This window comes from Podarcis erhardii (genome assembly GCF_964252035.2).
Source record: "Podarcis erhardii genome assembly, chromosome: 1".
Lineage (NCBI taxonomy): Eukaryota > Metazoa > Chordata > Lepidosauria > Squamata > Lacertidae > Podarcis > Podarcis erhardii.
Genome location: NC_138497.1, coordinates 21,528,465 through 21,539,352, shown reverse-complemented (window position 1 = coordinate 21,539,352; position 10,888 = coordinate 21,528,465). Strand labels below are relative to the sequence as shown.

At 44.2% G+C, this 10,888-nt stretch overlaps 1 protein-coding gene across 1 annotated transcript; it reads left to right on the top strand.

Annotated features, from left to right (window-relative positions):
- Window positions 1–616: 616 nt before the first annotated feature.
- Window positions 617–10,510, top strand: LOC309342856 (alpha-1-antiproteinase-like). The gene is made up of 5 exons (XM_081863800.1): window positions 617–686; window positions 2,041–2,694; window positions 7,353–7,623; window positions 9,001–9,148; window positions 10,175–10,510. The coding sequence occupies exons 1-5, from the start codon at window positions 632–634 to the stop codon at window positions 10,364–10,366; spliced, it is 1,320 nt and encodes a 439-aa protein (XP_081719926.1). The 5' UTR covers window positions 617–631; the 3' UTR covers window positions 10,367–10,510.
- The last annotated feature ends 378 nt before the right edge of the window (window positions 10,511–10,888 follow it).

Genomic DNA, 10,888 nt, shown 5'->3' with positions numbered 1-10,888 from the left:
CCCAAGGGGAGGAGTTAGAGTTAGAGTTGTTAAGAAGTCAGTCTGGAGTTAGAGAAGGGGGAGGGAGGATAAGTCTGTGGGTTGGGCTAGTTTGATGTGAGAGAGTGAGAGAATATGTTAAGAGGAGTCAGTTAAACAGTTGGGATAATCAGTTAGAAGGTGTTAGGAAGGTATAGGCCGATAAAGAAACTAAGGTTAAGAAACTGACAAGAAAAATTATCTGAAACCATAAACTTGTTAATGCTTATAAAATAAACTTGTTTATTTGGTTTAATGTTAAAAACTGTCTGGACAGTGTGTACCCGAGATAAACGGGTTGGTGGCAGCGGGGAAGCAAACACAGTGGTGGCAAAGGGATCAAAAGACTGTCAAACGTCCGGGAACCCTGTGTGATCGCCACAACGCTTTAGACTTGGGACTATTGGTGTCCAGCAATGCAAGCCATGGTCAATATTTGTTGTTCTGGGGTTAGTCAGTTGTGTTTAATGAAGCAGACAGTGCCCCAAGAAAAATAGCTGCTTACTGGAAAGAGTTTTCCCTGCTTCTTCCCAGAGACACATCTGAACGTTCTGTAAGTATCAAGCGTGCCTTTCCCGATGCTGCTACAGCAGAGGGTGGCTTGGAGGGTACCATGGGGGTGGTCTGTGTGCAAATGGAGATGTCAGGAAAGGAGAGAAGAGGAGCAGGTATGAAAAAGGAGGTGATAGTGAAAAATGGCTTGAAAAGGAGGCTGCGGAATAGAAGCAGCTTTAGAAATAGGGAGTTGCAAAGGGTGGTTAGAAATAGCATCAGGCACGTACTGAAGTCATGTAGGTGGTACATGACTTCCGTCAGACTAGCCAAAATATACAAACTAAAATCAAATTTGTGTTGGAGATGTCAAGAGGTGGAGGGAACGATGTATCATGTATGGTGGGAATGTGGGGAAATAAAAAAATTATGGAGCAGCATTCACAAAGAACTAAAAAAGATGTTTAGAACATCATTTGAGAAAAAGCCAGAAGCGTTTCTACTAGGCTTAGTCTCAAAAGACATCCCTGGTGATAAGAAAAATGTGTTTTTATGTGCCACAGCTGCTGCCAGTCTACCATTAGCCAAAAACTGGAAAGGGGCACTGCTCCCTCAGTAGCGGAGTGGCAAAACAAGTTTTTTGAATTGATAGATCTGGCTAAAATGACAGCAGCTACTAGATTCCAATCAAATCAAAAATTAAAAAAGAATGGGAATGTGTGGAAGAATACATGACAAAACATTGTTTCAAAACAAATTTATTGATATGCATTGACTGAAGTTCGTAAAGTTAAGATTAAAAGAAGAAAAGTGACTAATGGGGAATATGTAAATTATTTTCCTTAACACAATATTATAGTAATGAATAATATTGAAAGCTGAGCATGGATGGAGCAAAGTCACAATGGTATAAATCAGAAAAATGAATAGACAGTAATATATATGTCGATAGTATGTATTGTAAAGAATGATAAAAGGTGTAACTGCATGTAACAATCCAAAATTAAAATGAAAGATAAAATGAAAAAAGAAAAAAGAAATAGCATCAGGCAAATTTTGCTGTCTTATACCTTATTCCATTTTGGGTTATTGATAAAGGTTTTAACCTGTGCTTTTTCTGGGGGCACACAGTACTGGCACCATTTATTTATTTTTTAATTGTTAAATGTTTGGAACTTCCTATAGCAACTTCATGATGAGTCTTCATGATGAGTGCTGGCACGTTTGTTTCCTTTTTTAAAACAAAAACATGGGTTTTAACAAAGATCACTTTGTCCCTAATATTCTGCCCAAAGGGGGGGGGGGAGTGGGTTTTTAAAAATTTTCTGCCAGAATGCCAGACAATAGCTGAAATGCAAGCCAGAATCCTCCGCACAACAGTACCAGAGAAGCTTAAGAGACCGGAAACGACAAAAGCAACAAATAAAGAATTGTCTGCCATGTTAATATAAAGTAGACATAAACGCAATGCCAACCTCCTTCATTGTATAGTTGCAATAATCATTTTTAAATGTGATCCCCTCCCCCCAGAGAATTTCCAGAGGAACACAATGCCTCACATCTACCTGTCTTTGCTTCTGGCTGGGCTCTGTGCTTTTGCCCACTGTCACCATACTCTTGACCACAAGGAGGACCATGACCATTCTCCTCTTGCTGAAGGTGACAGAGATTTGCCTTCTGTGAAGATAGTCCAAGGAAATGCTGACTTTGCCTTTCGATTCTACCACCATGTCGCTTCAGAGACCTCTGAGAAGAACATTATCTTTTCCCCTCTAAGCATTTCCGCTGCGTTGGCCATACTGTCACTGGGAGCTCAAAACACCACATTAAGTCAGCTTTTGTTAGGACTTGGCTGTAACCAGTCAGATACCAGCGAGCAGGAAATACACGAGGGTTTCCGCCATCTGTTACACATGTTGAACCTCCCCAATGCTGAAATCCAGCTGAGCATTGGGAATGCCCTATTCACAAATGACCAAGTGAAACTCGTGAAGAAGTTCCTGGATGATGCCAAACATTTTTATGAGGCAGATGTTCTTCCAACTAACTTTATGAATCCTGCAGTAGCTGAAAGTCAAATCAATGGATATATAAAGAACAAAACCAATGGGAAATTAGATGATGTTGTCCAGGGTCTTGACCCAGAGGCTGTGATGGTTATTGTGAACTATATTTACATGACAGGTAAGTCAGATGGACTTGTTTTATACACGTTTTGCTTCTTAGATGTTCTTTAAACTGAGAAGTTTAAACTTTAAGTTGTGGTTCTAGGTCCAGATTTGTTGGTGCTTTAGTCTGGAATCATCATCTGCCCATTGTGTGAGCAGAAACTTCTCAGACTTCTCATCACAGAGAAGTTCCTTAAATCTGTCAGAAACTTGACTTCCACCATTATCAAAACAAATCAAATATATTGTGATACCCATTTTCCTGGAAATGTGATTCAGCATTTGGGCACTAAAGTAGAAACAGAGCTATAAAGACATGTATCTCAAGATACCACTAAAACATGAGTCATAGAATCATAGAATCATAGAGTTGGAAGAGACCACAAGGGCCATCGAGTCCAACCCCCTGCCAAGCAGGAAACGCCATCAGAGTACTCCTGACATATGGTCGTCAAGCCTCTGCTTAAAGACCTCCAAAGAAGGAGACTCCACCACACTCCTTGGCAGCAAATTCCACTGTCGAACAGCTCTCACTGTCAGGAAGTTCTTCCTAATGTTTAGGTGGAATCTTCTTTCTTGTAGTTTGGATCCATTGCTCTGTGTCCGCTTCTCTGGAGCAGCAGAAAACAACCTTTCTCCTTCCTCTATGTGACATCCTTTTATATATTTGAACATGGCTATCATATCACCCCTTAACCTCCTCTTCTCCAGGCTAAACATGCCCAGCTCCCTTAGCCGTTGCTCATAAGGCATCGTTTCCAGGCCTTTGACCATTTTGGTTGCCCTCCTCTGGACACGTTCCAGTTTGTCAGTGTCCTTCTTGAACTGTGGTGCCCAGAACTGGACACAGTACTCCAGGTGAGGTCTGACCAGAGCAGAATACAGTGGCACTATTACTTCCCTTGATCTAGATGCTATACTCCTATTGATGCAGCCCAGAATTGCATTGGCCCAGTTCTCTAATCTGTCAAGGTCGTTTTGAAGTGTGATCCTGTCCTCTGGGGTGTTAGCCACCCCTCCCAGTTTGGTGTCATCTGCAAATTTGATCAGGATGCCCTTGAGTCCATCATCCAAGTCGTTGATAAAGATGTTGAATAAGACCGGGCCCAAGACAGAACCCTGTGGCACCCCACTAGTCACTCTTCTCCAGGATGAAGAGGAACCATTGATGAGCACCCTTTGGGTTCGGTCAGTCAGCCAGTTACAAATCCACTGAGTGGTAGCATAGTCAAGACCACATTTTACCAGCTTCTTTACAAGAATATCATGGGGCACCTTGTCAAATGCCTTGCTGAAATCAAGGTAGGCTACATCCACTGCGTTCCCTTCATCTACCAGGCTTGTAATTCTGTCAAAAAACGAGATCAGGTTAGTCTGACATGACTTATTTTTCAGAAATCCATGCTGACTATTGGTGATCACAGCATTCCTTTCTAGGTGCTCACAGACTGTTTGCTTAATGATCTGCTCCAGAATCTTCCCTGGTATTGATGTCAGAGTGACTGGGCGGTAATTATTTGGGTCCTCTCTTTTTCCCTTTTTGAAAATAGGGACAACATTTGCCCTCCTCCAGTCTGCCGGGACTTCGCCTGTTCTCCAGGAATTCTCAAAGATGAGTGCCAGTGGTTCTGAGATCACATCTGCCAGTTCTTTTAATACTCTTGGATGCAGTTCATCTGGCCCTGGAGACTTGAATACATCTAAACTAGCCAAGTATTCTTGTACTATCTCCTTAGTTATTCTGGGCTGTGTTTCCTCTGCTGAATCATTTGCTCCAAATTCTTCAGGTCGGGCATTGTTTTCTTTATCGGAGAAGACTGAGGCAAAGAAGGCATTGAGGAGTTCAGCCCTTTCTGTATCCCCTGTTTGCATTTCACCATCTTCTCCTCTGAGCGACCCCACTGTTTCTTTGTTCTTCCTTTTGCTACGAACATACCCATAAAAGCCTTTTTTGTTGCTTTTAACCTCTCTAGCAAGCCTGAGTTCATTCTGTGCTTTAGCTTTTCTGACTTTGTGTCTACACGTGCTGGCTATTTGTTTGAATTCCTCTTTGGTGGTTTCCCCCCTTTTCCATTTTTTGTACACATCCTTTTTAAATCTTAACTCAGTTAAGAGTTCTTTAGATAGCCACCCTGGCTTCTTTAGGCACCTTCCATGTTTCCGTCTCATTGGTATTGCCTGAAGTTGTGCTTTTACTATCTCCCTCTTAACAAACTCCCAGCCATCATGAACTCCCTTTCCTTTTAGTATTACTGTCCATGGGATCTCACCCAGCACTTCCCTAAGTTTTATGAAGTCGGCTTTCTTAAAGTCAAGAAATTGAGTCCTAAATGAGTGTTTATTAAATGCTCTGAGTATGATAATATATAATAATATTACAGTGGTACCTCGGGTTAAGTACTTAATTCGTTCCGGAGGTCCGTTCTTAACCTGAAACTGTTCTTAACCTGAAGTACCACTTTAGCTAATGGGGCCTCCCACTGCCACCGCACCGCTGTAGCACGATTTCTGTTCTCATCCTGAAGCAAATTTCTTAACCTGAGGTACTATTTCTGGGTTAGCGGAGTCTGTAACCTGAAGCGTATGTAACCTGAAGTGTATGTAACCTGAGGTATAGTATAGTATAGTATAGTATAGTATAGTATAGTATAGTATAATAAAATAATAATATAATATATAATATAATATAATATAATATAATATAATATAATATAATATACCGCATTTTTCGCCCTATAGGATATAGGACGCACTTTTTCCCCTCCAAAAATGAAGGGGAAATGTGTGTGCATCCTATGGGGAGAATGCAGGCTTTCACTGAAGCCTGGAGAGCGAGAGGCGTCGGTGCGCACCGACGTCTCTCGCTTTCCAGGCTCCAGGAAGCTATCCGCAAGCCTTGCATGCCCCGGGGGGAGTTCCCCCGGGCACGCATGGCTTGTGGGCAGCAGCCGGCAGCACGGAGCACCCTTCGGAAGACGCCCCGTGCTCTGCGCTGGTGTTGGCAAGCCTTGCGCACCTGGGGGATCTCCCCCCGGGAGCGCAAGGCTTGCGGGCGGCAGCACGGAGCACGGGGCGCCCATCGGAGGACACCCCGTGCTCCGCGCTGGTGTTGGCAAGCCTTGCACACCCGGGGGATCTCCCCCCGGGAGCGCAAGGCTTGCGGGCGGCAGCTGGCAGCACGGAGCACGGGGTGCCCTCCGGAGGACGCCCCGTGCTCCGCGCATGGTGTCGGCAAGCCTTGCGCACCTGGGGGATCTCCCCCCGGGAGCGCAAGGCTTGCGGGCGGCAGTCTGCAGCGCGGAGCACGGGGCGCCAGGCAGACATCGGCCAGCCCCACAAGCTCGGGGGACAGCAGGGAGGCGCAGCACCGCCATCCCACTGTTCCCCGACCTGGTTTTTTGGGGGGAAATAAAGGAAAAAAAATTTCCTTTATTTCCCCCCCAAAAAAGTAGGTGCGTCCTATGGGACGGAGCGTCCTATGGGTCGAAAAATATGGTAATATAATATAATATAATATAATATAATATAATATAATATATTGAAGAATTAAATAGCCTTTTTTCAACATTGCAATCCACACATCTGTATCTGACCCAGTTCTGCCCGTCACTTACTTGGAGATCACAGAAAGGGGTAGCACCAGCAGAAGCTTCTACCCACTGTTTGATCAGGTGCATGGAGGAAAGAGGCTCCCCACCAGCAGAGCCTTGCAGAGTGCCAGAGTGTTGAGTTGAGGGACGCTGCCACTTCGTCCATACCCCTCCAGCCATTAGGATTAGGGGGGTTGGATTAAAGCTATACAAGTGGTACCTTGGGTTACAGACGCTTCACGTTACAGACGCTTCATGTTACAGACTCCGCTAACCCAGAAATAGTACCTTGGGTTAATAACTTTGCTTCAGGATGAGAACAGAAATCGTGCTCCGGCGGCGCGGTGACAGTGGGAGGCCCCCATTAGCTAAAGTGGTACCTCAGGTTAAGAACAATTTCAGCTTAAGAACGGACCTCTGGAATGAATTAAGTTCTTAACCCGAGGTACCACTGTAATAGCTAAAATAAGGCTGAACAGTAGCATCTGTTCTCTTTTGCCCCCACATCTTAGAATGATGAAGTTACCGCATTGCTTACCTGGAAGAGGCAAAGCTTTATTAACATATTGTTACAAAAGTGGTGGTGGGGCACTCACACTCTCTGCCGAGCTGCAACAAGAGCCCATGGGGTTCTCCTTTGGAGAACTGAGACACAGGGAGATTGTTGTAGCTCTAAGAAACATGCTTTATTCACCTATTTACACTTTCAGTCTGCATGGAGGGAGTCCAGATCTTATAGCAAGGTCCTTTCAAGAGGGGCTTGTATCCCACAGCAGTGCAGCCATGGCATATCTCCTGCTCAGACCTTCAGCAGGCCTGCCCAAAGATGGTTCTTCCTTCTTCTTCCCACCAACCGTTGCTCAAGACTCTTCCTGTCAGCTCACACCCAGTTGCCCTGGCAGCCTTCCAACCCCCCAGTCTCTGTTCACACTCCAGGGGACGGGGGAAGGTCAATCCTGATGTATTCCTGATTTTAGAGTGTGTGAAACAGCTATTCACCTTTATGTGTGAAATATTATTTTGGTTTGCTCTTTCTCCTCACTCCCCTCCATGACATGTATGCTGTTATTGTTATTTCCATGAGCCTTTTGGAAAAATCCTTTCAATTATCTGCATACAAGTGAAGGTGACTTCTATGTGGATGAGGAAACAATGGTCAAAGTCCCGATGATGAACAAAGACAGCCGGTTTGAGACTTACCGTGATAACATCCTATCCTGTCAGGTTGTGAAGCTCCCTTACAAGGGCGACGTTTCAGCATTCTTTATTCTTCCTGACCAAGGAAAAATGAAGCAGTTGGAAAATGCTCTTAGCAAAGACGTTTTGTTAAAATGGATGAAATTGGTGAAACCATGGTAAGAGATCATAGTGGAAAGTATGTAACACAGAGACACACTTTTCAATGCATGTGCAAATATATTGCTGGGTGTTTTGAGGGATGGAGTTAGGCTTTATGATCCCTTCTAATTCCTGGATCAGTGAACGATTCCATTGTGGAATTAGCCAGGACAGGACCATAATGGCCCCTAAGAATGGGTTATTAGTATAAAAAAGGAAGTTGCTTTGTGACACAATCTCCTTTTCCTGACTGGTGGTGAGAAGGTCAAAGGCCAGGGGAAATGTTTGTGTGTGGGTTTGAAGCAGGCAGAAGCCAGAGAGTGTGAGCCATGTCTGATTTCTGTTGGAACCCAATGTGATGACTATGGGATAAACAAGACCATCTTGACCACCTATTTAGGGAAGTTTTTAATGTTTTATAGAATCATAGAATCATAGAGTTGGAAGAGACCACAAGGGCCATCAAGTCCAACCCCCTGGTTTATATTTTATCACTTCTTCTTCTTCTTCTTCTTCTTCTTCTTCTTCTTCTTCTTCTCCTCCTCCTCCTCCTCCTCCTCCTCCTCCTCCTCCTCCTCCTCCTTCTCCTCCTCCTCCTCCTCCTCCTCCTCCTCCTCCTCCTCCTCCTCCTCCTCCTCCTCCTTCTCCTCCTCCTCCTCCTCCTCCTTCTCCTCCTCCTCCTCCTCCTCCTCCTTCATGTTCTGTTGGGAGCCGCCCAGAGTGGCTGGGGAAACCCAGCCATATGGGTGGGGTATAATTATTATTATTATTATTATTATTATTATTATTATTATTATTTATGTGGTGTTAGGCGAGGGGCAATATATCGGATGGGGGACATGGGTGTAGCCACAGGGGCAGCTTCCCTGCCTAAAAAAACAAAAAAAAATTAACTAACTGACCAATTGTGTCGCAGATAACTCTGTTTTGCCCCCATAACATAAAGCCTGCCCCACTCTAAAATAAATCCTGGCTACTCCCTTGATGGGGGACACGCCATGCTTCTTCTGGGTAGTTCATCCACTATTGGTCCGTCCCCCCGGCACTCAGCTCTCATCTGTGGCTTCTAGCATGTGGCTCAGCGTGTGACAATGGCGACACCCCAGGAACAGCCTTTATACCCTCACCTGGCTATATCAAGTGAGGGTAGTCATAGTAACAGAGCTATTTTAGCCCTGTCTATTCATTTCATTGGGAATGAGTGGGACTAGTAGTGGATACAATCCCATTGTTACAAAAATGAAACTAATATATTCCTTTTTAGCAATGTTACCATTTTTAAATTTAAATCCTTTTAGCAATTATACTCTAGCCATAATGTAAATTGTCATTATTTGTATTATGCACCCCACCCCATGCAATACCTCACTAGCCTCTGGTTCTTCTTTCAACAGGAGAATAGAGCTTGCCCTTCCAAGGTTTACAATCTCTAGCAACTATGTTCTCCAAGAGATGTTAAGAAAAATGAATATTACAGAGGTATTCACAAACAGAGCAGACCTCTCTGGAATTACTGGGAAGCCTGAGCTGAAGGTTTCCAAGGTAGGTTCCTCCAAAGCCAGTGTGGTGTAGTGGTTAAGAGTGGTAGTCTTGCAATCTGGGGAACCGGGTTCGCGTCTCCGCTCCGCCACATGCAGCTGCTGGGTGACCTTGGGCCAGTCACACTTCTCTGAAGTCTCTCAGCCCCACTCACCTCACAGAGTGTTTGTTGTGGGGGAGGAAGGGAAAGGAGAATGTTAGCCACTTTGAGACTCCTTTGGGTAGTGATAAAAGTGGGATATCAAATCCAAACTCTTCTTCTTCCAAATTCACCCTCTTATCCAAAGGCTCTATATTTTCTTTCACCCTGCATTTTAGGCCAGAGGTACACTTGTCTGAAGGTTCAGATGAATATAATTTGGGATTTAGAGTACTTGAACCACAATCCCATCTCTCATGGAGAGGAGGAGCCAAACATATTTTGTATCCCAGCTTTGCTTGAAGACAGTTGAAGGGAAGCCCCAATGCAGTTGGTCTCCCAACAGAACTTATTGAGAGACCCTGGAGCTCTATTTCTTCCTTTTCCCATCATGCCCGACCCTTGGTCATGTAGCCTGGGGTTGTGGGGAGTTGGGATCTAACAACATCAGGAGGGCCACAGCTTCCTCACTTCTGAATGCTAATGAGCAGAAAATTAGGTTTCATTAGCTGCAGCATATTTCAAGAATTTAAAATCTGGAGACAAAAGTTTTTCAGCTTTTGGAGGGGAATGAACCTCAAAGTTGCTGAGCTTTTGGGGGGGGCAACCATCAGAATGGACAGGGATCTTGCTTCTCATCATCATTAAGGGAGAGGCAAGTTTTTCTGAAAATTCCATCACTTCCTTGAAGCTGACTGATACAAAAATATGATGCTTAGAGATTATTAGGAGGACTAGATTAATAGCTAATCAGAATGAGAAGTGACCACGTGAAGCTGTTTCTTAAGACATTCAATGGATTTGTCTGTTTCGAAGAACTAGATTTTCTCATACTAAAACCCTGATTCAGTCATTATGTTGTACTGAAGTATTGCTATCTTTCTTTGCAGGCTATTCACAAGGCTTACTTAAATGTCCATGAGAATGGCACAGAAGCTGCAGCTACTACTGTTTTTGAAAGTGTCCCCTACTCTGTGCCCCCTGAAATTAGTTTCAACCGCCCCTTTCTGCTGGTAATTGTTAATGAGAAAACCAGCACCACCTTGTTCCTAGTAAAAGTGAAGAATCCTACTGAGACATGACTGAACAACTTGTGCTTCAGCACAGAAAACTTTGGTTTCCAATATGAGGCATGTTTGAAAAGATGCTTTTAGGTATCAGGTACTAGGGCCATTGCTATAACATGTTCCCAAACAAATTAAACACTAGTTGAGTTGTCTGCAAAATCATTTGGTGCCTTCCTTCCTTCCTTCCTTCCTTCCTTCCTTCCGTCTTTCTGTCTTTCTTCACAGACTTAAAAATATGCAGTGTATTTCAGGGGAACAACATGAGTGATTGAGTTACTGAAATCAAGCCAGGAGTTTCTTTCCTGGCACCTGTGGGTTCCATGGCATCTGGAAAGGCTTTCACTGGTGCCCCTGGGTAGGAACCCCAAAGAGAGCATTCAATGTTCTTCCCCACTAGAAAGAATGTTATGGGGCAAAATGTGCAAGTTCCTTCAAACAAAGGCTGGTAGAAGATACTGCATGCCACAGATACCAGTCAGGCCCCCAGTGATAAACCTGGATTAATGAGTGCCCACACGTGCACAAAGCAGAAAGTTG

Excerpts from the sequence above, each read along its gene's own strand:
- LOC309342856 (XM_081863800.1), top strand. The coding sequence starts at position 632 with ATGGGGGTGGTCTGTGTGCAAATGGAGATGTCAGGAAAGGAGAGAAGA. Across the intron at positions 687-2,040 it reads AAAGGAGAGAAGAGGAGCAG|AGAATTTCCAGAGGAACACA; the intron begins GTATGAAAAAGG and ends CCCTCCCCCCAG. Across the intron at positions 9,149-10,174 it reads CTGAGCTGAAGGTTTCCAAG|GCTATTCACAAGGCTTACTT; the intron begins GTAGGTTCCTCC and ends CTTTCTTTGCAG.